Source organism: Danio rerio, chromosome 6 (assembly GCF_052040795.2).
Source record: "Danio rerio strain M-AB ecotype USA chromosome 6, GRCz13ab, whole genome shotgun sequence".
NCBI lineage: Eukaryota > Metazoa > Chordata > Actinopteri > Cypriniformes > Danionidae > Danio > Danio rerio.
The window spans coordinates 48,701,245-48,727,843 of record NC_141026.1 but is presented as its reverse complement, the minus strand read 5'-3'; the positions used below and the strand labels follow the sequence as shown (position 1 = coordinate 48,727,843).

At 35.5% G+C, this 26,599-nt stretch overlaps 1 protein-coding gene and 1 long non-coding RNA gene across 2 annotated transcripts in view; one reads left to right on the top strand and one right to left on the bottom strand.

Moving 5' to 3' along the window:
- The window catches only part of igfn1.3 (immunoglobulin like and fibronectin type III domain containing 1, tandem duplicate 3), a 229,655-nt gene extending 224,188 nt beyond the window's left edge, over nt 1–5,467 (top strand). The window contains exon 23 of the mRNA XM_087257858.1: nt 5,430–5,467. Coding sequence (XP_087113984.1) covers nt 5,430–5,458 — 29 coding nt within the window. The 3' untranslated portion in view covers nt 5,459–5,467. The remainder of the gene's footprint in view (nt 1–5,429) is intronic.
- Nucleotides 1,890–5,931, bottom strand: LOC147843625 (uncharacterized). The gene is made up of 4 exons (XR_015494148.1): nt 4,989–5,931; nt 4,282–4,927; nt 2,640–3,114; nt 1,890–2,095 (listed from the first exon to the last, which is right to left on the bottom strand). It is a non-coding gene; the product is annotated as an uncharacterized LOC147843625 (long non-coding RNA).
- Nucleotides 5,932–26,599: the final 20,668 nt, after the last annotated feature.

Below are 26,599 nucleotides of genomic sequence, written 5' to 3'. Positions count from 1 at the left end.
TCTCCCAAGACTGCTGCCTCCGCTATCTGGCCCCCGGAAAAGGAGGAGAAAATGGATGAATAAATGAATAGGCTACTCTGAAACTGTGAATATTTCATTGTAATTTTATTTATATTAATATTTTATTTAACAGACCAGTTTGTGTTTTTTAGGGTCAATAGTGGTAAAGGAAGCTGGACCACAGCAGATCATATTAATGTCATAACAAATGCTCAGATAATGTAGCCCATAGTTTATAGAAAGCATCATGTTTGTAGTTAGATTGTCCCATCTGTCATATACATTAGGCCTATGGGTCTATTATTCTAAGGAAGATATATTATTTGAGTTTATTACCAAAACTATAAAACCTCAGCATAAAATAACAAACAAACCAAAAAAGGCATAGTATTGGAATAGGATCTGTATCGGTTGATACTCAGAATTTTGGCATCGGGATCAGATCGCTTCCAAAAAATTTGTATTGGTGCAACCCTAAAAATAATAGTGGTTTAGACTGCTTTAGTAGGTAAAATAAATACTATAAAAGTCAATGGTTAAAGGTTTTCAGCTTTTTTTAAAATGTCATATTTAGTGTTTAAGAGAAGACAGAATCGCATTACGGTTTAAACAAGTAAAAGGCCAGTAATCAACGACAGAATTCTCATTTTTGGCGTAAACTATCTTTTTAAATCCTGCCAAATGTGTGTGTGTGTTTAATGTTGTGTGAGATCAGAGCTTTGTTGATGTGTGAATGAGCAGTGAAAGCTGTAGATGGTGTCCACGTGCAGACTTTCACACCTGTGTTCTTGCATCCACAATTACACTCATTCTCCTAGAAACAGGACAATCAGCGTCCATTTTGCTATAATGGATAGACAATTTAGACTCTCTTGCTCTTCCTCCTCTCCCTACAGTACAAAAAACCCACAACAGCCCTCGTAAATGCCAAAGTACAAGTCAAAATCTAATCACTGAATGAGAGTGGCAAGATTTTTATGGAAACGCTTCTCAGTTTACTGACGAAAAACATGTTTTTTTAATGAGAATTGCGCTTTTGTTATAGATTGCTCTTTGGTGACTCATACGTACTGAAGAGTTTCAATCTATATCTCATTTTGTATTACAAATCACGGCTATGAAAGCTAGATTTATTCAGGTCATGACTTGAAAACAGTATACAGCCACTGCAACTTTCCCTTCTTTCCCATTCAATGTCTAAATGTGGTTCAAAATAAATAAATAAAGCTTGTATAATGAAAGCAATTAAGATTACAAATGCAGAACATGTCAAATATTTGTTTATTATTTTCATTTGATCATCACATTTTGCTGAAACATCAGCCTTTATGAGCAGCCGCCACAGCGTTTGCTCAGAGGACATGCAGTCGCCTCATCTGGCCATCTTTAGAGCTCTAATCTGTTTAAGATCCATAAATGTGTTTTCTAACTCGCAGGAAGAGGTAACAATCTGACCTTTTGCAAATGCTATCTGTAGCTGCAGGTAATGCAGACATCAGGTTTCCAAAGTGTCAGGTTTTCAAAAATGTAAAACAGTAAACATGTAAAAAAAAAACACATAAACTGTTTTAATTTTTTAGCAACTTGACTGTGAAAACTGTATAAACCCATTTTATTGGTCAAAGACAAGACATGAAATAAAATTTAGTGCACTGTAAAAATATCCATAAATTAGCAGTTTACCGTATTTTGTGATTCGTGTTTTTGTTTATTTAAATTTTTCCCCTATTTATTTATGCTTTTGCACGGTGTTATTTTAAAACAACATATTGAAGTCAGAATTATTAGCCCTCCTGAATTATTAGCCCAGATTAGAGCAGATTTTTTTCAACACATTTTTAAACATAGTTTTAATAACTTATTTCTATTAACTGATTTATTTTATATTTGCCATGATGACAGTAAATAATATTTTACAACATACTTTTTCAAGACACTTGCATGCAGCTTAAAGTGACATTAAAAGTCTTAACTAGGTTAATTAGGCAGGTTAGGGTAATTAATTAGGCAAGTTAGGTTAGGTTTGACTTAAAATTACATTTTTTTATACTGCACACCAGCGGTGTGTTCCCAACTGGAGATGACTTCTGGTATTCTGAAGCTGCGTCCCAAATGGCACACTATACACTATGCACTCATGCACTATGTACTTATGCACTTACACACTCAACAGGATAGTACATGTATGTAGTGGCGTCCCAAATGGCACACTAATGTTTTTTTACTAAGTGGAAATTCAAACCGTTTCCCTGATGACGTTTGACGGTCACCAAATCAGTGAAATAAACGACCGAATTATCAAATATTACCTGCCGTGAGTGTTGCCGCATTCACCATCGGGAGGCACTATAATCACTCTCGTAGAAGAATTTTGTTCTCACCATCCAAAATAAATAAAGTTATTCAACATGTGCGTCCGATAGCTCCGCCTCTTCCGCTACGTAAGCAAACCTGCGGTCGTTGAGTGCGTGAAGTGTCCATCATTACACACTTCATTTTAGCGGCTGAATGAGTGCATCATCCGGGAAATTAAAGTGCACTTATTATTTTTAGAGTTTTCAGTGTGAACACACTACTTACACTATTTATACTACAAAATGGCGTAGAATAGTGCATAAGTATGCGATTTGGGACGCAGCTTGACTGAACAAAAACTCCCAGAACTCTTTGCAGCCATTAGCACCCCCAGCAGCTGACAATAATCTGAACATTCAAATACAGACACTGCTGGAGAGCATCTCATTGATTACATGGACTATTTATACATCTCACATTCTCAAGGCCGGGTCTTGTTTCTTTCATGAACATTATGAAGTGCTTTTTTGATTTCCTGTGTCTTGTTTTTTGCCTTTTTGCCACCTAGCCTGACCTCTCGCCTGTATTTTGACTATGTTTTTGGATTATGCTCCTGTTTTGCTCCTGTATTGACCATTGTCTGTATGATTTTCCTTTATTAAACTGCATGTGGATCCTTCAGCTCTGTTGTCCAGTGTCCTATGTTACTATAACGCTTAGTGTGATCATTTATTCTTAATAAGTACAAATCAAATGATGTTTAATTTTTCCCATGAATATATCTGAGTAACAATATTCAATTTTGAGGTTGTATTATTACTAGGGATGTAACGGTATTGTAAATACCGTCATACCGCAATATTAAATTTTTTCGATATTACCGAAGTCGCATGACTCGGTAAAACTATAGGTCTTCTGAGAAAATGTGCTCAGGCGAATGAAGCGAACGGGAGGTAGCTGGAACTTCATTTCCCATCAGCCCCGGCGTGGCCATAATCCTTTGCGGTCTGTTGTCGCTACAGATCCAGTAATGCGGAAATGGAGTGTGCTGCTAGTAGCGGAGATGAAAAAAAGATGGAAATGATCGAACCTAAAGCGGGTGTTGTCGCCGCGCGCGTGCTGAATAGCGGTGCTGTCGCGCGCGTTCTGATCAGCTGTGTTGTGGCGCGTGTATTGTAAAGCGCCGAGGGGGGGTTGAGCGCGCATTATCAAGAGAGGTGTTATCGCGCGCCTACTGAAGGGCTGGACTGGACGGAGGTTGTGTCGCGTCGCGTCGCGGGGGCACTTTTGATCGTTTTGGAAGGGCATTTTCTATCCAAGACTAAAAAGGGCATGTGCACTGCACAGGTTGAGCCCTATGTGTGCACGTGCCTGCAAGTTGGGGAATACGACTAATAACAGTCATGGGGACTGCAGAAACACAGCACACTGTTCAGATTGATGCAGACATTGACTTGTACCGCAAAGAGATCTCTATCTCACTCATGGTTTGTCCTCTCAAGTGGGGGAAAGACAATGCACAACGTTACCCCACTGCTGTCAACATGGGCCAAGTCATATCTCTCTTGTCCCAGAATCCTCAGTCCCAAATGAGAGGGGTTTTTTCTGTTGCAGGGGACATTGTAAATACCCAGAGATACCAGCTTTTACCAGATTATAATTATATGATAATTTTCCTTTAAACCCATCTCTATCTAAGTGAGTGATTAAATGTTAAATGTGATGAGTTTTTAACAATACTAAATTGAAACTTTATTTTTTTACATGGTTTAATAATTTTTTGTTATTAAAATTGAAGTTCCTGTTTCAAAGCTAACAGATAGATGACTAATTTGTATGTCATTGACACTTTTGGCACTTTTTTGGGAGTATTTTCAAAAGTTTTTTTTTTCCTGTAAATGATTCAATAAATACTGTACCGTGACATTCATACCGAGGTATTACCGTACCGTGAAATTCTGATACCGTTACATCCCTAATTATTACAAAGGTTCATTGAAACATTATACATTTACACTTACATTTATGCTTTCTATGTACGCTGTGAAAAACATTTGTTAATTAACAGTTGCCATATTTTGTGATTCACAAGTGTTTTCCGTTTATTTACAGTTGTGAATTGCATTAAGGGAGCTTGATCTCTGTTCTGTTGTATTTTGATGTTGAACCTTCAACTCTACAGTTTAACAAAATTACTTTTAATGTGATAGATTTTTAGTAGTTTGAAATTATATAATGTGTAAGAATTAATATAAATAAGTCTGTAAAGCAGAAAATGTACTGGAAATATATTACAAGGTTTTTGTAGCGTAATATACAACACCAACCTAGAAAATATTTCACTTTATAACATTAAAATTGTTAATAAATAAAAGAATGGTGGGAGGCTGAAGTGCAGGTATACAAGTAAACGGAATAGACAAATGCTCAGAAGCCCACAAACTCAAACTCTATGGAGAGAATTTAAATGGAAAATCATTACAAGGTATTTCTTGTATCTTAAATCATTACAAGATATTAGAGAATGTGGTTATCATTTAGGGAACCACTCTCATAGGTATTGCCTAAAACTGCAGCAGTTCTGGGGTGATATCTATAAGGTACTTAGAGACATATTTTGTATTGATGTTCCCTTTGATCCAACTGAGGCAGTCCTATGGTACCTGATAGCATGGGGAAAAAAGTATTATTGCAAATATTGCTTTCTGCAGCACTAAAATGTATTACATCTAACTGGCTCAGCTCAGACCCACCAACGTATGAACAATGAATAAAAAAAATAGAGAAATTGTATTAAATGGAAATAATAACGTATTGCCTTAGACTCTAGATGAATATACTGTATTTGAACCAATATGGAACCCAATTCTAATTAAACTAATATATAGTTAAATATAACTAACTTTAAACTCACGACAGATTTAGTAAACAGCAACATTATATACACCATAAGACATCTCAAAACCCCCGAATCCCAATTTTTTAAATTCAATACAATATACAGTTGAAGCCAGAATTATTAGCCCCCTTTTGATTTTGATTACATTTTTTTTTATATATTTACCAAATGATATTTATCAGCGCAAGGAAATTTTCAGAGTATGTCTGATCATAATTTTTTCTCCTGGAGAAAGTCTTATTTGCTTTATTTCAGCTAGAATAAAATCAGTTTAAATTTTTTTAAAAACCATTTTAAGGTCAAAATTATTAGCCCCTTTAAGCTATATATTTTTTCGATAGTCTACAGAACAAACTATTGTTATACAATACCTTACCTAATAATGTACCTGGGTGTATATTTGAATAACAAGCTCGATTGGTCTGAAAATACAATTCAGGTGTACAAGAAAGGTTAGAGCCGCATTCATTTATTAAGACGACTGAGGTCTTTTGGTGTGTGTCAGACAGTTAAAAACTGCTTATTATTCTGTGGTGTCTTCGGTGATTTTGTATGCTGTTACCTGCTGGGGAGGGGGACTGTTAGAGAAGGAAAAAAACAAATTAAATAAGCTTATAAAAAGGGCAGGTTCTGTTGTGGGGTGTGCACTACATACCATAGAAGACATTGCACATGATTGAATGCTGGACAAATTTGTCAGTATAATGAACCACGATAGTCATCCCCTTTTTGATACAGTCCAAGCGTGTGCAAGCTCTTTTAGTACAAGATTAATTCAACCCCCGGTGTTACAGAGAAAGATACAGGAAGTCTTTTTTACCAACAGTGATCAGATTGTATAACCAAAGTCATACCAGATGAATTTTGCTGAACTGAATTAGATATTAGATATAGACAAGTGTTTACTCGTTGCTTTTTGGAACTATACGATTACTACAGTTATTATATTTTAAGTATTAACATGCTTTTTTTGCTGATAAATGCTTATAACCCAGTTGTTTTATAAACAGTAATTTAACATAAATGTTACTAACAATTTTGAATCTGTACTGTAATTTAAAAAAGCAACTTTCTATATAGCAAGTAAGCTGTGTTCAACAATAATACTCAAGATACGCTACAAGTTAAACTGGTGTTTTAATCAGTGTCCTTATGTAAATATGATCTAAAACTGTAAAAAAGATTAAATCACTTTTTTAACTAAAGAAAAAATATTTATATTAAATTTGATACAAAAAATAATAAACAAATAATAATTAGAAAACATATCTGATAAAAGCTGGCCAGCGGGATTCAGGAAACCTGTTTGGAAAAAGTTATTATTTTTGCAGTTCAATCAGTTGCCACTAGAGTTGTGTTTAGAAAACGCCACACAACTTTGGCAATTCCTGGTAGCAAACTCCTGGAAGTATTCATTTTTTCTCTGGGTTTTTTGTTTGGAGAGAAATCATTTGTTCAGGAAAGCCGTCAGACTTTGATAACTTTAGTATGATGGTTGAGAACCCGAAAGGTCAGCCAGAAAGATATGGACTGGTAATCTTGAATCTAATATTAAAGAGAAGCATATGAAAATAACTTATCTAAAGATCACCAGAGTATAAACTCTTAAGTCCTTGCGAATATCCAAAAGTCCCAAAGTCAACGTTTGGCCAAGCTTCAAAACCAGCCACAGACCAGATGTCAACATGAATATCATATAAAGTAGATCTACTTCGTACTCTTGCTTTTAACTCATTATAAATACTTGGTCTCTTTTATTATTTATTTTTTAAGTGCATAGTTTTTGAATATTTATTATTATATCTTTATTTTATTTTTTTGCTTCCTGTCTTGTTGTATAACACAGAGGGGTTAGGATTAGGGAAGCCTGAACCTAACTATTGTAGTGTTTATTTGTGCTTTACAGATAAATCAATTAGGTTTATATATATATATATATATATATATATATATATATATATATATATATATATATATATATATATATATATATATATATATATTATATATATTTGTGTGTGTGTGTGTGTGTGTGTGTGTGTGTGTGTGTGTGTGTGTGTGTGTGTGTGTGTGTGTGTGTGTGTGTGTGTGTGTGTGTGTGTGTGTCTGTGTCTATATATGAAGAGTTCAGATGCAAAATCCTTAGAAATTTTGATCTAAAACTTACATTTATTATATAAAACTTTTTTTTTTTCTCAGGCTTTTGTGTGTAGGCTAAGTAATTGTACTTTTATCTCAAAGAATATGTTCTTTTCATTGCCTTTAATGTGAAATATTTGAACATAAACATAAGAAAACATTAATAGATATTATGTATTTATTATTTATTATTCTAAAATAATTTTAGATGAACATTTCAGATGTCTTTTAAAGGTTTTTGCATCTGAACTCTTCATATATCATTTATTTATTTATTTTTTTTGCTTTGCTTATTAACATCTTTTTTGCTCATTTAGTTATTGCAAACAACCCAGCATACCACAGTCTTCAGACCAGTTAGATTTCTTGCCACATTATTAGATTGCATTACAGAAAGAGTCAGACGTGAATACTCCTTATTTCCTGCCAAGCCTCTCAAATCACAATTTAATATCGATCCTCTCTTACTTGTCTACAGGGACATTAAATGGATCTTCTTGAAGATTCATCAGCTGAGATTTGCGTCAGACGTTTAGACAGACAGGCAGACTTCAAGCACAGACACTTTCTCTCATCAGTTAAATAAAGACGTGTGCAATTCTGTCTGAATCTAAATAATGACAGAACTGATCCATCTTCAGTATGCAGAGTGGGGATGAGAATGAATAATGACTAACAGCAAAAGACAGATTGAGAGTCCAACTGAAATGAGAAAAGACGGAGGGAAATATTTTTAGATGTGGTATACACTGGTTTAAAAGTTATCATTCATCCTAAAGCACAGAAAGTCCTGGACAAGCATATTTCAAACTTGCAAAGCACTTCACAAATGAGTTTAATAATGTTTCCTTGTTCCTTCATTTCTATACTCGACATCCATCATTCCCTTCAGAGAGCTGTCAGCCACAAGAAGAGCACCGCTGCGGTTTTAATGATATCTTAATCAAAGCAGTTGTTTGACTTAAGACCAAAAAGGAAGTTTTACATATGTTAAGTTACTGTGTGCTTCAAGATAAAAATACAATTAAGCACATAATCTGACTACCCTTTGAACAGACTGCTCTTTAAATGTTTTAAAGCCTGTCTATTGCACAAATAATAATAAAAGTTGAAAATGTTCTGGAAATCTGATACACTGGTACAGTATAATGTGTATTAGTTGATAAGATGAAAGTTAGTTGAAATTCAAGGTCAGGTTGCAAATTAAGCCAAATTAATATATACAGCTATGGAAAAAAATTAAGAGACCACTGGAGCATTTTCATGCTCTGATTCTGTTGTAAATGAACATCAGGGCTAGTGCTCCAAATATGAACCAGTCTGGCCATTCTCCTCTGACCTCTGACATCAACAAGGCATTTGAGCTCACAGAACTGCCACTCACTGGATATTCTCTCTTTTACAGAACATTCTCTGTAAACCCTAGAGATGGTTGTGCGTGAAAACCCCAGTAGATTAGCAGTTTCTGAAATACTCAGACCAGCCTGCCTGGCACCAACAACCATGCCACGTTCAAAGTCACTTAAATCATCATTCATCCCTATTCTGATGCTTGGTTTGAACTGCAGCAGAACGTCTTGACCATGTCTGCATGCCTGAATGCATTAAGTTGCTGCCATGTGATTGGCTGATTAGAAATTTGCTTTAACAAGCAGTTGGACAGGTGTACCTAATAAAGTGGCCGGCGAGTGTATATAACATTTTTAAAAATTAAATGTTATAAAAGGTCTACTGCGGGCAGTAATTAAACCGTAATCATTTTCACGTGTGACTCTGTCTACCCCAAAGTGTCATTTGAACTAAATCAGCACTTTTTTTTAGAGATTCCCAGACACCCAGTGATGTCCTCATGTGACCAGAGATGAGGCCTGCATCAAGGCACAGAAGCAAAACCTGAAACTACAAATCCCACCAAAGAGCTTCTCACTCAAGAGTATTTACTGGAGCGTTGAAGCGCAGAGGATGAATTGCACCATTTGAACAAGATACATAAATATTTTGAAGCTCTACAAAGGATAAAGGCTGAGATGTTTTATGGATTTTGAGACCTGCTGGAGCCTGGGAAATACATCCTGGCAGATGAAGGCTTCACGAGGAAGGGGATTTTATATTTTTTGTTTCCAGTGGCAGAGCAATACTTATAATAAATGAGTTTTAAAAAAAACTAGATTGTGCTGAGAATGCATAGAAGGGATTTATCAATAGGATTGTACATATACAGACAAACATCACCCACATTCATCACAGCGATGGTTTCACTACCAAACATAGTTCATCCATAAGTGAACCTTTTATGTACAGCATAAATTCAACCCGCAGTCAAAATTGAAATTAAAACAAATCAGTCTTATCGTAGCTGCCTGCCAGTGGGATTGTGGTCATGCCGGTCTGACTATTTACAGTGTTGTAGAGATCGGTGTCAAAAGATCTGATTGATATCACTGTTTTTATTCAGCGCAAACGTTTAAGCTATTTAAAAGTTATCTGAAACGTCTTTGTCATCGGGTTTGATTCATAGAGTTCCTCAAGTGAATCGCCATAGGCCGTTCTGAAGTGATGACTCACGCTGCCTGATGAGACAAGCTTCACAAAGTCAACAAAGAAGCAGACGAAGCCAAACTTATTTCAACACAAGATATTTCTGGTTCATTTACAAGAGAGTGATATACACTGTATACTGCACACATTGTCTCATGACAGACAAAATAAAATAAGTTACTTTATACAGTTACTATACACTCATAGACTACTTTATGCCTTTTGCCTTCAGAACTGCCTTACTCCTTCGTGGAATACATTCAACAAGGATCTGAAAATATTCCTCAGAGATTTTAGCCCATATTGACATGATAGCATCATACAGTTACTGCAGATTTGTTGGCTGCACATCCATGAGCGAATCTCCTGTTCTACCACATCCCAAAGGTGCTCTATTGGATTGAGTTCTGGTGACTGTGGAGGCCATTTGTGTACAGTTGAACATTGTTATGTTCAAGAAACCAGTCTGAGACGTTATCCTGCTGGAAGTAGACATCAGAAGATGGGTACACTGTTGTCATAAAGGGATGGACATGGTCTGCAACAATACTCAGGTAGACTGTGGCACTGACACGATTCTCAATTGGTCCCATTAGTTCAGTCAGAGATGCTCATCTGCATAAATCGGTTTTAACAAGTGTTTTTTTTTTGAGTTACTGTTGTCTTTCTATCAACTGGAACCAGTCTGGCAATTCTCCTTTGACCTGTGGCATCAACAAGGCATTTGTGCCTACAGAAGTGCCGCTCACTGGATATTTTCTCTTTTTTTGACCATTCTCTGTAAACCCTAGAGATGGTTGTACGTGAAAATCCCAGTAGATCAACAATTTCTGAAATACTCACAGCAGCCCGTTTGGCTCTACCAACCATGCCATGTTCAAAGTCACTTAAATCACCTTTTTAGACATTCTGATGCTCTGTTTGAACTTCAGCAGATTATCTTGACCAGATCATCTTGGCCATGTCTACATGCCTAAAGCTGCGGTCACATTAGAGTGTGAGCATGCGATAATCTGTTGTGTGGTGCTGCGAAAAGGGGCGGGATTAAACAAGCTTATTAGACATTTAAAAAAGCGAGTGATTGCTCCATGTTTTAAATTTCTGTACAGAGAGGTCATGTTTTGATCCTCGATTGGTTTTACGCAGTCAAGTGATGCGATTTCGCAAGTCAGAGTTCACCAAGCTTGAACTTTGCACCGCAACAAGCTGCGAAACTTGACGCATGACCTTGTTGTTTTTCGGTCTGACGCATTCGCATGCGTATGTGGAAGTCTATGGGAGGAAAAGCCCAGTGTGACCAGCCTGATCTCAGTTACTATACACTCTGATTTCAGTCGTACGAAATGATACGATTTTAAAAAGGAGGCGTGGCACCTAACCCCACCCCTAACCCCAACCGTCATTGGGGGAAAAGCAAATCGTACTAAATTGTACGAATTAGATCGTACGAATTCATACGAATTAGCCACTAAATGAAAAAGTTACGAATTGCTGTGAGATTGTGTTGGTGTGACCGCAGCTTAAATGCATTGAGTTGCTGCCATGTGATTGGCTGATTAAAACTTTGCGCTAAAGAGCAGTTGGACAGGTGTACCTGATAAAGTGGCCAGTGAGTGTGTCGTTACTAAGTTACTTTATAAAGCCCTGCAATTTCTGCAATGTATAAAATGTGGACAAAATTGCAGAATCCAGTCATAAAAATGGAATTTACTGTAAAAATGCTGAATGTCACGTATTTGTTACTATTCGGACAAAATAAATGCAATAGTAATGCTGTACATCTACACTAATTTAATGCGTAATGCTTTTAGTGTTCTTAGCTATTATTTGAGGATTTAAACACATGAACGTTATCTGCAGAGATGATCTGACAGTCACTATAACAGCTATAGTCATACCACGTACTGTATAGGACAGTGTTTCCCAACCCGGTTCCTGCAGGCACACCAACAGTACATTTTGGATATCTGATCTGACCCATATTTGACCTATTCATTTCAAATTTTGGAGTCTCTTCTAATGTCCTGATGCGTTGATTCAGGTGTGTCTGATTAGGGAGAGGTTGAAAATGTGTACTGTTGGTGTGTTTTTAGGAACAGGGTTGGGAAACACTGATATATGGAAACTCGAAGCGTCTTTAAAACATGACAAAAGAAAGTGTTTGGTTTAGCTTTATTTTTTGGTCAACTTGAGAATGTTTTGTTTTGTTTTGTTTATTTTTTTAAACTTAATAAATTTCATTACTAAAGTTAATTGCCCATCCATGATTTATTTCCTTAACTATTAAAATAAAGAGCAGTTCAAATAGAAAAGAAAATCAATTCAATTAGCATAAAAATGTATTTAATAGGGGCCTTTTTTACTGGTCTTCTCATAGCGTAAACAAGTATACATTTCTATCACTTAAGACATTTGGAGAAAAATAATGCAAATACTTGGTGATGTGCAATTGATTGTGTGGGCATTTTATTGTAAAACATAGTCCAAAAATCTGTATTTACTTACAGTTTAAAATGTAAAAAATATCCTCAATTCTCACAGGCAGCCTAGAAGTCCTGACAAAAGGCAGGAAGCATGAATAAGTATCTTAATCCATGTTGAAGTGTTCATTTTCAATAAATTCTATGCTTTTCCCAAAAGAGAAAAACGGAAAATCCCTGATTTGTCTTCCCATACTCTACTGTAGGTCACTCCCATACTCCTTTTTTTTAAAACCTACTGACCTGAGCATCACATTTGTGTTTTATTTATCCAATTCACTCTCTAAAAAACAAAGTATTAATGACCAAATCTCTATTAAGTAATACAATCAGCTTTTTTTATCTCTGATGTACAGACTTCAGTCTAACAACCGCTCCGTCTAGCGTACACTTAAAAAAAAAAAAACTAAAAACAGCTCCCTGCTGTTTAGGTTTGCATTAATGTAGAAAAACAATCAACGAAAACAGTGTTTACAGCATAGCTCAAGTCTAAAACTCAGCAATCATAAAGTATGTATTGCAACTGCAAGTAATAGCAATTTCAAAAGTGACACAGTATTTGATAACTTTAAAAGCTTGTTTTGGGCTGAATGATTGATTTTAAATAGGCGTTATAACATTTGCAAATGTAATCATTGCAAGATGTGTACATGTATGTACAGCCAAAAATTGTACATCATCAATTTAGCGCTGCAATTAGGGCTGCACGATGAATCGCAAAATTATCGCAATAATATTATATGCAATATATGTATGTATTGGTTGTTTATTTAAATTTGACTAATCATATGGGCCACCTCCCCCAGTAGTAGCTGCTCTTCTATTGGCTGGAGTGACACAAAGGCAAGTCAAGTTTATTTATATAGCATATTTCATACACAGTGGCAATTCAAAGTGCTTTACATAAAAAAGAATAAAAAAGACAAGTATAAGAAATTAAAAAACAAACAACAAAATGATAAAAACAGATTAAATGTGTTAAAACAGGTTATAAAAGAATTTTAAAAAAGAAAAGAAAGACATAATAGTGCGATCTGTCGGACGTAGCACAGTGCTCATTCAGTAAAGGCACAGCTAAACAGATGTGTTTTCAGTCTTTATTTGAATATGCCTAATGTTGGAGCACATCTGATAATTTCTGGAAGCTGATTCCAGCAACCAGGGGCACAGTGGCTGAAAGCCAATTCACCCTGCTTTGACTGAATTTCTAATTTATTTGATCCCAAAGATCTGAGTGATCTATCGGGTTTGTATTCAGTGAGCATATCTGTAATGTATTGAGCTCCTTGGCCATTTAGGGATTTGTAAACAAGTAATAATACTTTAAATTCTATTCTGTATGTAACTGGGAGCCAGTGTATAGACCTGACAGGTGTGATGTGCTCTGATTTTCTGGTTCTGGTCAGAATCCTGGCTGCAGCATTCTGGATGAGCTGTAACTGTTTGACTGTCTTTTTGGGAAGGCCAGTGAGGAGGCCGTTCCAGTAATCCATCCTGCTGGTGATGAAAGCAAAAGGTAAACCCACAGCTGAAAACAAATACTTATTGCAGGAGTCGAGCCGAGAGGAAAAACAGCCAATCAGAGTCCGAATATATTGAGGTTTTTACTCGTTCATAGTATTTTAAAGACTGTTTGCACCATGACAGTTTTTTTTTTTTGTATGAATTATAATAATTTTGAAATGTATTTTACCTGTTTGTTTTAATATCTATAAATAAATAAATTATTTTAAAACATAGCCAATAGAAATAGTATTTTTCTATTAAAAGTTATATCGTGAGAAATATCATTAATCGCAATACTCAACAAAATATCGCATATAGCATATTTTTCCCTTATCGTGTAGCCTTATCAATAATTTTTTAAATATTATGTCAATATCATATTATATTATACCAATTCTTGTCAAGAATCAATCATAAAATATTAACAAATTAACATAAATCATAATTCAATGCACTTTTCAGATTATTTTTTGGTCTGTAAATCATGTGGTGCTAGTATTAATTCCGGAATAGAACAATTATTAACACATGAAACACAAGCACATGCAGACTTGTAGCAGCACAGGTTTAGAGAGCTGCAGAGCAAGCAATCATGTGTACCTTGGAGGCTGTTCGTCCTTTGTATATTTCAGAAAAGATAACCTTGCATGTAACCCTCTTTCTCTGCGTAATATACGCAGTGCTCATGTTTCTGTTCTCGCTAATTGGTCTCAGCTGTAGATGCTATCATCCAAGATGGTCCGTTGTCAACAACTGGGGCTGAATATTAATGATGCAAAAATAATGTCCAGGGATAATTTAAAAAATGTTATCATATGCAACACAGCATAGTATATTTAGAAATTTGCATTTCCATGCAGGGTGTCTTACAGTAATTGGCTTATTCCTTGAGAAAGTACTTGCTGGAGACTTTTTTCAACCTTTCTGGCAAGGTGAAAAATGCACATCAAAACACTGAGAAAAATGCTTCTAGTTTATAAATGTGCAAACATTTAGTGATGCTCAATTACTTACAAAGTCTTAAAATGGAATACAATCCTAATTCAGAAAAAGTTGGGACAATTTACCTGATTACCAGCCATAAATTGCCCCATTTTTTTGCAATGTGTTGCAGTTCTGAATGGCAGAAAAGAATGTATATTGACAAATGAAGTGAAGTTGATCAGACAAAACATGAAATATTTATTTTGTTTATTTTGTCTACAATGAAATACAAGTCAAAGTAACTTTGGAAATCACTATTTTCTTGTTTATTTGCATTTTTCATACTGCCCCATAGAGCTGTGTGAGTTGGGAAAAATAACTGTGATTTTTTTGACCGATTTTGCAATTTTTAATTTTGTAGTCAAGCTTCAGCTCAATAATCTGTATCGTAGATTCTTACTGCTGAAATGCGTAAAACTGAAAAGATATTAACTTATATAAGCAAACAACTTACAAATTGTACTTTGCTTGCTACTAGATTGAGTGTCACTGGCAATATTTTTAGTTGGATTTTTAGCAAGACGCTCCTCATATAGCCGCCAGTGGTGCTTTTTGTTTGGTGTTTGTGTCTTTGAAACCAGAATATTCCCATATTACCGACGTTTTCTTTGATATTAATTTGTTATTAATGCATCGGAAGCGGCAGATGCCATTATCCCACTCGTACATGCTTTCCTGTTTTGTTTGCTTTTATCGTGGAAGTTCCACATAGTTCAGTTACGCAATTCTGATTGGGCAGAATGAAATGAGCTCACTCAATTAGCTGTAATATATATTTCATATTGCAGCCTCTTGTGATTAACGAATCGCAATGTTTCACATCGCGATTGTGATTCGATTTCGATTAATCGCACAGCTCTACTGTCTAAACTTTTTTAGATTAATTTGAGTGTGAAAGCTTTCCAATGATGTACGGTTTGTTAAGACAACATTTAAATAAGATACAACTATTTAAAAATCAGGATTAGTTTAAAAATATCTATACAGAGAAAAAAAAATCTAATACTTTTAAAGTTGTCCAGATTTCATTCTTTGCAATACATATCTCCGGGATCATCACATATTACTAGATAAAAAATAAGTTTTGATAGACTCATTTAAGTAAATGTACAAAATATCTTTAAGGAATCTTCATCTTTAATATACTAATGATTTTTGGCAATGTACAATTTTGACTTTTTTCATGTACAATGTTTTTACTGACATCGCCTGAAGGAATCTCAACATCAAAATGGCCAAACGAAATATAAGTGAAACTGAAATATTAAGTTGTGCCATTAACGTGCATATGTGGGTTATCCTAAAACATTTTCCTCAGAATATGACTTTCATATTTAACTGTAATGCTAGTTATTACACTTCAGAATATAAGATGTGTAGTGCTCAACATAATTAAGCACACCCCTTTTTGAAAACAAATATTTTTAATTTCTCAGTGCATATAAATAATATATTTGGGTGCATTTAAACAAAACAGATTTATTATATGAACTTATTTATCAAAACAACATTATAGTCACTAAACATCTTTAGAAATAAAAAAATAATAGATTTAAATTAATATATTCATAAGGCAATCTTAGACCAATGGCTTTGGCGCGGATCAGAGCGCGATTGCTGGATCCACATATGCCAATTTAACCGTGCTAACTGGGGAAACACGCCAGATTCCCGAACAAAAGTCTAGATGTGAAAGCACCCTAAATAAGGCACTGTTTAACCAACGGTGTACAAATATTTTGCTGCCAGTTTAGACCACCTACATAGCAAAATTTCTCTGGCCCAGCTCTGGCCCACACAATCAGGTTTTGCTTGGCCCACATGCCGCAGTAATTTACGGTACATGACTGGACCAAATCTGGCTTCCAGACAAGGGCCAAACACAGACCATATCTGGGCCAAGTCTCAGCCAAGTTAATAACTCTCAACTGGGCCTGAACTGGGCCAGATAGGTTGGTGTGTCACGATTGCAATAAAATTGATAAACCCATGGAGTGATGCGCTTTAGGCACACTATGGGCACGCTTTTTCTCAAAGTGACCTGATTGGTAGAATTTTTTTTCTTTACTCAAAAATGATTTTAGTGTATTTTAAATGTGGGTCAAGACTGGCCAAACTCACATGGCCCACTTATTAAATTTTTAAATCTGGGCCAAATACTACGTTTTACATCTGGCCCAAATCTTGTGTGCCGCCTTAAAAACGGTGCCTCCTCTGCCAAATCCGGGCCATGTTTGGCCCACATGCTGTATGCCAGTGCCGGATGAATGCCTGCTGCGCCAGCTTTTTGCCAAATCTGGGCCAGAATTCTTTGCTACTAGGGTGCAGTCACTTCTCTCTGAGTATATAGTAATGTTTTTCTGAATCGTTTAGATTAATAAATCTATTATTTACTTTTTCTCTCTGCATTGTAAGTACTTTACGGTTTGTCAGTTTAGTGGCTAATTCGTATGAAATTGTACGAGTTCAGTCGTACGAAAATGTATGATTTTAAAAAGGAGGCGTGGCACCTAACCCCAACCGTCATTGGGTGATGAGCAAATCGTACTAAATTGTACGAATTAGATCGTACGAATTCATACCAATTAGCCACTAAATCAAAAAGTTACGAAATGCCATGAGATTGCGTTGGGCTGTGCGCACTTTCAGCAGTAAAGCTAACGAAAAGAAGTGTTTAATAAGAAAGTAATGCAAAAACGCACATGAGCTTTAGAAAGTGAAAGCAAAAGTTGAATCCTGGACAATTTAGGAGATTTTAAAACCAGGACGAACTTTTTAGGCCCCAAATTGGCGTGTTTCTGTGGGTCTGCAAAGCTGTGGAATTGCTGACAGGTCTCACAGAACAAAACTGGTAAACGAGAGAAGATTTTCCAATACTTAGTCAATCGCGGATGTTTTGTTATATTGGCATGTTAAAAAAAGTGTTAAAGGATGTTAATAAAAGTAAAAATAATGTGTCACTAAATATACTTAGGCGGCCGTTATTATTGACCTTATTCTTCAATGCGGAAGTGCGCTCTTTTTTTGTGATTATTTTAGAACTTTCGATTCAGTTGCCTATGGGGGAAATTACTAGGAATAATAAACGGCAGAAAACGGTCAGACTACTTGCTTTACAAACAAGTGTCTTCATGACTATAAAGACAAAATAAAAAAATAATATAATAAGAAAATATCAGTTTGCAACATCAAGCAGCAAAACAAGCTGTTTTTAACGTCTAAAAATGAATGGAAGTGAATGAGACCGAAAGATGTGGAGAATAAGGTGAATACCTGAGCGGCCCAAGTAAAGTCTATGCGTAAGAAGCACTGCACTGTATAAAATGAAGAACAGAATCTGAGCTGATAGTATATCCTACAATATTTGACTTTAAATTGACAGTGAAATGTGAATTGGCACATTTGTATGCAAGATACGGTTACAATCTGAGCAAAACCACTTAAAAAGGTCAGACACATTGAAACTGTGTATGTTTAACATATTCCCACTAGGCTCCCATCGCTTAAGCATGACAAATTAAACTTTCATTTGATGCTTGAAGGTTTTGTTAATGAATATATTATATACAAGAAAGTATTAACCAATATCATTTAACTAACATCAAAATAGACACATGGAATTGTGTATTAGAATGCACACTACTCAAAGATGCAGGTCATAGAGCTATTTAACAGCTTTGTACCAAAAAGGGTGTTGCTTCAATTATTCATGGCCACCAAGAATAGCTGAACAATGTATCTCCATGGTCATTATTCAAATGTGTTTCACTATCATCTGAATATTAATCAGCCATCTTCCACTTTCAATGTGTTTGTTTCTTCAGTGAAAGCAATCTTATTCTGGCGATTCTTCAAAAACACATTTGGAAAACAAAAATATTTTTAGAGAATTATCTATCTTCCTGGGACTGAGAAATGCATATTGCATTTTTTCTTTATGGGATTATTGAGCATAGCAGACATTGTGCAAGTCACGCATTCTCGAGATGCTTAATAATGATACATGTCATTGCACAATTTATGCATTACATAATTTATCTACGTTGTTATCCTCCTAAATCAGAATTTTTGCACTTGAATATAGAGTTGAAAATGAAATGATTAGTCTTCTTGTGAAATTTTAATATTTTTCAAATATTTCCCAAGTGATGTTTTATAAAGCAAGAAATATTATCACAGAATTTCCAGTAATATTTTTTGCTGGAATAAAAAAAAAAAAAAAAAAAACTGTTTACAGCCAAGCCTGAAATTTATATTCATACCCCTGGGTGCATGGACATTGTGAAACATTTATTGTTCTCTGATGAGTCCAACCTCTTTCTCACATTTGGGAGAGTTATGATGTGGAGAAGCCCCAAAGAAGCACCACTGTTGCATCAGGTGAGTGAGTCAGGGGGGTGGATATACATACACTGCTAAGGTATTAGATTCCTTAAGAACATTTGAAAGAAAATGTAAAAGAACTTTGACTGGCTGTAAAATAAACCACTGCTGTCTAATAACTTTAATTGATCAAACTTACGCCTTTAAGTTGCACTTTAAGCTCAATACTAGCATCTTGCAAAATAGCTATGTTACATGCCTGGAGGTGTTGCTCTGTTGTTCCCTCCACCCTTTCCGTTTTTATTTTCTGTCTGCTGTTTTGCTAAAATCTAGGTCTTCCGATTGGAGTTTTCATAAGTGGACCAATCAGAAGAGGATAGAGGTAATTTAAGCACTTCAGTGACGCCTCGGACCAAACTGGGGGGATCCTTGGGCCCTATCACTGCTCTGTTTTCTGTTTGACATTTCGTGCCTGTCCTGTTCAATGGTTTACTTTACTTTTTTTTTTTTTGAGTTGTACATCTATTCAATACGTCCAAGCTAAATCTGCTTAAATCTACTAAAAGGGAAGTGAAAGTGAAGTATGTCACGTGACTAAGGCCCAATCCCAATTCTATTTTTGTACCCCTTCCCCTTCCTTTTGGCCCTTAAAACCAAATGTGAAGGGGAAAGGCTTCAAAATGTTCCCCTAAGAAATGGGGCAGCCCTACAACACCTGCACACGTCATCATATGTCATCGCGATCTCATGCTTGTAACCTCCGGGTGCAGCTGTCCTGCCGCTGTGGCTGGTGTATTCTGGGAAATTTTCTTACCCCTTGGTTTAAAGTGTGGTCTTGAAAAATCTCAGTTCGAAAGATTATTTACCCCTTTCCCTTAGCCCTACGCCTTCAAGCTAAAGAGAAATGGGACACCCCTACCAATATGCGGGAACTCACAAAACAAGGGCTAGGGGGAAGGGCTAAGGGGTTGAATTGGGATCGGGCCTTACATTTCACACACACATAGTTGATTCTCTGTTAATTCATTAGGTCAGAACCGAGTGCTACCCTTTGTAAGTTTTTGCTAGCGAGTGCAGTTTAGTAAGGGGCATGTGACGCAGAAAATGTTTTTCTTTTTTCTATTTTCATCTTTCTCTTTAGTTATTTAGAGGTGGGGAGGGTTTAGTTTAATTTGTTATTTTCATTGATTTGGCACTGCTTATTTTACTTCCCTCTATCAAGTTTGTCTCAATTGATTTGATTGATAATTTTGCATATATTATACACATTTGTAAATATACTTTAAATGACTAAATATTCTGTTTTCTTTCTTACCTTTATTGTAAATAAAGCAAACCATTTTTTTTTGCCACGTCCATTGTCTCTGTCGATCCATAGCAGCTAATGTCTCAGCGGAATTTTAAAAATATTGGGTTGTCTTAATTATGTTTAGCCCTTTTCATTGTCCAAGCCACACTGGGTGTAGCTAGTAAAATCGTCATGGCAGAGACAAATTAAATTAGCTGCTTATTATGTTTTAAAGTGTGATGAAAAAGAACTGTCTCCATTAAATACTTTGAAATATAATTTACATTTCACAAGAGGGCTAATCATTTTGTCTTAAATATATATATATATATATATATATATATATATATATATATATATATATATATATATATATATATATATATATTGCCTTAAATTTTTTGTTTAATCAAATAATCTTTTTTAGTGACATCAGTCAAACTGTTTCAAATATTTGGTTAAACTTTGTATAACTTAAAACGTAAATAACTCATTAAAATTAAAATAAATTAAACATAAAAGCTTTTGTTGTGATGACTTTTTGACATATTATTTATTACGGTGTCCACACAGTATAGCAAACTTACTCCAGTCTGAAAAATCCTTGACATTCTCAAACATCTTTTCTGAATGTCTGTTGTCATGTTTTACAGGCTCAGCCTTGTTTCTGCTTTGCAGCCCCAAAACTCAATTTCCTCAATTACACCTAGAATCTTTCACAAACAGCATTGATGAAATTCATTGAGCTTCTAAGCTGCACATGAACATTCTATCACTGCTGTACCACCAAAGTGGAGGGCAGTGGGACATATCTGATCTTTCCAAGGGAATCCCAGCATCACTGCCTTAATCAGAAAATCAATAGTGATGAGAAACAAAAAATGTGCAAATTAAAGCTATCATATGTTTTTGAAAAAACATATATACGGTGACTCCGCTATTGATCCACCAAGAGCAGCTGCTGTTATTGGTTTGTAGGTGCTGATAAAGTGATCTGGTATTCCATACACAATGACAGCCTCCCTTTCTCTGTGAATCTCTATCAGAAGCCTGCTTGAAATTAAGTTGTTGGCCTAATTCAATGCACTACTTAAATATGTTTTATACAGCACAGGGTTTTTTCAGATATATGTAAAATAATTAAAACTGTTTAACAACCTAAATGGTTCTTTCTTAACATTTTACTGTCAAAAATAACAAGTAGAAGCCTTCATATTGCACTTGCAAGTTTTTAAAAAGCTAATAGCAAAGATGTCATAGTCTATCATTTCACTCATTTAGCACTGAGCTGATCTTGAAATACCAAGTGAAATATTGCTATGGACGGAAAAACAGCAGGATGTACTCGCTGAATGTACTCTCTCAAGCACACACATGCAACAAGAATCCTACTTAACCCAAATGGAAGGGGCTTCTAGTGGCTAATGCGGCACTCATCTTCCATTTTCACCTGTAATTTGGCATCCATGCACTCCTCAACTGTCTGACGGCCTGAAATGGTTAATGTACTGTGATAAAATAAAAATAAAAATGTCCCCACATGAAGCAGAAGCTCTTCTCTCAAAAGGAAAGACACAGCTTGCTTTATAGAAGAAAAAAGCATACAGGTTTTCATTAAGATATGCATGCACAACTGCTGAGGCACGTTGTCACAAAAAGACATTTATATTTGAGCAATTCCAGCATTATGGGTGTGACATTTGCAGTAAAAACCCAAACATAAATACACAGAGAAGGTTAACATTGCATTAAAACATCTGTTAATTTTTTCCAAAAACTACTAACCACAGAGTTATGGAAGCAGAAAAATATCAATCTGTAAGCATTTTTGCTAATGAGAAAAATAAACGCGTTATGGATGTGACCAAAAAGGTTTACGAGTTTACAGTATACAACATACTTTGTAGAAATTCTGTGAATTAAACTGCACAACCCAAAAGAAATTATGCTAATCAAAAGGATAAGAGTTGTCTCTCTGTAGAAGAAAAAAAGATTGATTCTATTGTATTTAACATTTTTGCCTTTATGAGGAAAAGCTTGGTTAAGGATGTGATACCTCTTCGTTATGGATGTGAAATGAAATTGACACTTGTGTGACCATGGTAAATCAAATATAATTGTTTCTGTTCTGAAAGAGATCAAGCTTCAGCCAGGCAGTGGTGTAAAGTAACAAATTACAAATACTCAAATTACAGTAATTGAGTAGTTTTTCTAAACAATTGTACTTTACTAAGTATTTTTAAAGATGTGTACTTTTACATTCGCTTGAGTACATTTTTAGTGCAGAATCTGTACTTTTACTCCACTACTTTCCTTCAACCTGCAGTCACTTTATTTTCCCTGTCTAATGGGATTAGAAAAATCAGTCCTGTGATCCCTGTCCAATCAAATCGCACATAGAAGGAAAATCGCATCATAATGAACTACCTCAAGACACGGGCGATTTATAACTGCAGCAAACTGTTTTGAAGCATTCAAAATGTCCAAGAAGATGTCCAAAATCTTTACATGCATTGACTCAGAGACTGTTTAGATGCATGTTGATGATGAGAAGATGACAGATGTTTACTGTACACTCACAGAAATAAAGGTACACGAGCTGTCACTGGGGTGGTACCTTTTCAATTGGTATACATTTGTATCTGAAGGGTCCATGTTGGTACCTCAAAGTATAAATTAGTACCTATAAATTTTAAAAGGAACACTTTTGTACTATTTAGGTACTAATATGTACCCTTGAAGTATTAATATGGACCTTACAGGCACAAATTTGTACCTTTTGAAAAGGTACCACCCCAGTGACAGCTTATGTGCCCTTATTTCTGAGAGTGTATGATGACCAAAATTACAGTGTACCCTAACATCATGGGAACATTGCATTTTGTTTGGAAATGAAAATTGGGTTGACGTCGGAACTCAACATCAATGTTCCACCTAAAACCAACCAAATATCAACGTCTAATGATGTTACAGCTTATTGTTGAGTGGACGTTACCACTTTGACTTCTATCAGATGTTGGATTTTGGTTGCCATACCTGATGAATAAATGTCAGTATTTGACGTCAGTATGACGTTGATTTAAGATGTTGGCTCAACGTTGGATTTTGATCACTTTCTAACAACCTCAAATCGACCAATATCAACGTAATTTGACGTAATTGTTGGACATTAAAATAATGTTGTCCTTGAACGCTGGCTAGAGATTGAATTTTGGTCACCTGATGTCACGACCTAAATCTAACCTAATATTAACATCTTATGACGTTGTGTGTCTGCTGGGCAATAACAAGATGCACTACAGAATGTTACGTTTACACACATTCACAAATTACATGTAAATGCATCAGCTTTTTACAGCGTAATACTCACTACTTACTTCTCAAGTACTTTTAAAAGGGCTACGTTTTACTCATACTTTCAGTGATATTTACAGCAGATACTTTTAGGCAAGTAATGGTACTTTTACTTAAGTGTGATTTTTCAGTTCTCTTTCAACCACTGCAGCCAGGTAATAAAAAGTAATGCAAAAGTAACTCAAAAGTAGCACAACACATTACTTATGATAAAAAGTAACTAAGTAACACAACTAGTTACTTTTTTGGGGAGTAACTAAATATTGTAATGTATTACTTTCAAAATTGTGAAGTGCATTCAACTTTCGCCAACACTGCCCATGACCAACCTTCCTAGCTTTCGATCCTTTCTGTTTGTTATTCTGTCACTACTGTACCACCAAAGTGGAGGGCAGTGAGACATATCTGATCTTTCCAAGGGAATCCCAGCATCACTGCCTTAATTAGAAAATCACTAGTGAAGAAAAACAAAAACAGTGAATGTTAATAAATCTAAAGGTGAAATAAATCAAATATAATTGTTTGAAATCATTGACAGAGACATTTTTACAGTAAAGTAAAATACAAGCCAACACAGACTTAAAAAGGGTTTCACTATTTTGGCTATTTTTTTCCTGACATTTGCATGAAATTGTTCATTTGCTTTAGTATTAGTGGTAGAAAAAGCTTTTTGGCAGCCAAAATGTTAAGACTTCCATTTAACATAGGCTCGTTCTGAAAACGTATCACTATATACATTACTAAAGATCTCGAATTATGTAGCCAAAAGTTAAAATGACTGCATTTTTTCTTTAAAACAAGTGATACGAGGTGGTATAATGCCGTTCCTTTTTTGTTACTTAAAAGCTGATCACTTACCTTCATATTGACAGCTTTACTGAAGTTACCAGTTTTTCCAGTGGCTCACCATGTACGCTGGCGGACTTGAGATGCAAAAAGAAGTTGACCACGAGGATAGGGTTTGTGTCTGGCGAAGAATGGTTCAAGAAAGCAGGTAAGACAAAAATAGAAATAAAAAATAATATAAACAAGTAAATAACAGGGTGAGAATCTGGTAAAATCTGAAAACATAGTAAAAATCAGCTGAGGGCTTTTCTTTTTCTGGATTGGTTTTGAATACTGACAATTGGGTTAAGGTAAGTGGGTATGCCGGTCAATCGGTGCTTTTGAAAACACTTTTGGTTGGGTTTAGGGAAGGAGGAGGATGAGTCAGTCAATCGGTCAATCAGTCAGTCAGTCGACAGCAGCCTCTGGTGGATTTATGAAAGAACAGCAGGCATGAATGGCACTCGCGAGAGAAATTTGAGACCTCAAAAAGTGTACACAGTGGCCTTTGGTGAATTTGCGAAAACAAAAACTGCAAAAAAAAAAACATACCTGCTAGGATGTATTTGACGCTCTCCAGAAATGTACTGTATATGGCAGCACATTTACAGAATGAGCCTGGGTTACTTCTATTCATACTACATACATACTAAGTTTCCATAGTCCTCAATAGCTATATAATCCATTTGCATAATGGGTCTCAATACATCATAGTTTAATCTTAGCTATATTTCTGAATTTCAGTGAATACATTTATGAATTCCATGCTCTTTTTCTGGTTGTCCCTTGTGTGCTGTGATTCAGAGAAGAACGCTTCTTCTGACTCATGAAGTGTTCATGCTTTTTCTTTACTTTGTCTTTTCTGGCAATATACCAGTGATTTTAACCTGAGATGCGAGTGTTCAGCAATCATCTTCAAATGTCAAGAGCCTATCTTTCCTCAGCCACAAATACTTTACGTCACGCATAACCTTCAGTCACATTGTCAAAGCGTGACTCATATGTCGTTCTAAAGCACTTATAGCATACTGTAGGATGGTGCTTTGCTTGCCTTTATTTCGGTTTTTAAGAACAATATTTAAAATGGGTATCATATGATTACACAAATCTCAAAGGCATTTTAGTCACCATGATTTAAAAATGTCAGTCTTTTCAATCAAAAAATAGCTTCCTCGCAACGTCTTATCACTGATGACTTGTTTACTGACTCAAGGTGCAGGACTGCCAATAGGAAACCACAAGCATCCAAAAATTCCTAGGTTAGTTCAGTTGACCCAAACTTAAAAATTACGTTATTAATAACCAGTGGTGTAAAGTAATAAATTACAAATACTCAAACTACTGTAATTGAGTAGTTTTTGTTAGGAATTGTACTTTACTAAGTAGTTTTATAAATGTGTACTTTTACTTTCCCTTGAGTACATTTTTAGTGCAGTATCGTTACTTTTACTCCACTTTTTTCCTTCAACCTGCAGTCACTACTTGATTTCTTTCCTGTCTCTGGTGATTGGCTAAATATGAAAAATCAGTCCTACGATTTCTGTCCAATCAAATCGCACAAAATAAGTAAATAACATCATACTGAACAACCTCAAGACATGGGTGCTTTATAAATGCAGCAAACAGCTTAAAACCATTGAAAATGTCCAAGAAGGTGTCCAAAATCTTCACACACAATGACCTGAGACTTTTTATAAACTGCATGTCACCGCTGAAAAAACTAAGGAAGTCGACTGTATGATGACTGAAATCTCCAAAAAGCCTTAAACAATCACTGAATGGAATTAATGAAGAATGGAAGGAAGGGCCCAATGAAGGAAGGAACGAACAAGGAATGGAAGGAAGGAATGAATGAGGGAAGGACCAAACTAATGAAGGAAGGAAGGATCAAATGAATGAGGAAAAGATTCAAGGAAGGACTAAACAAACTACTGAAGGAAGGAACGAACAAGTTAATGAATGAACAAA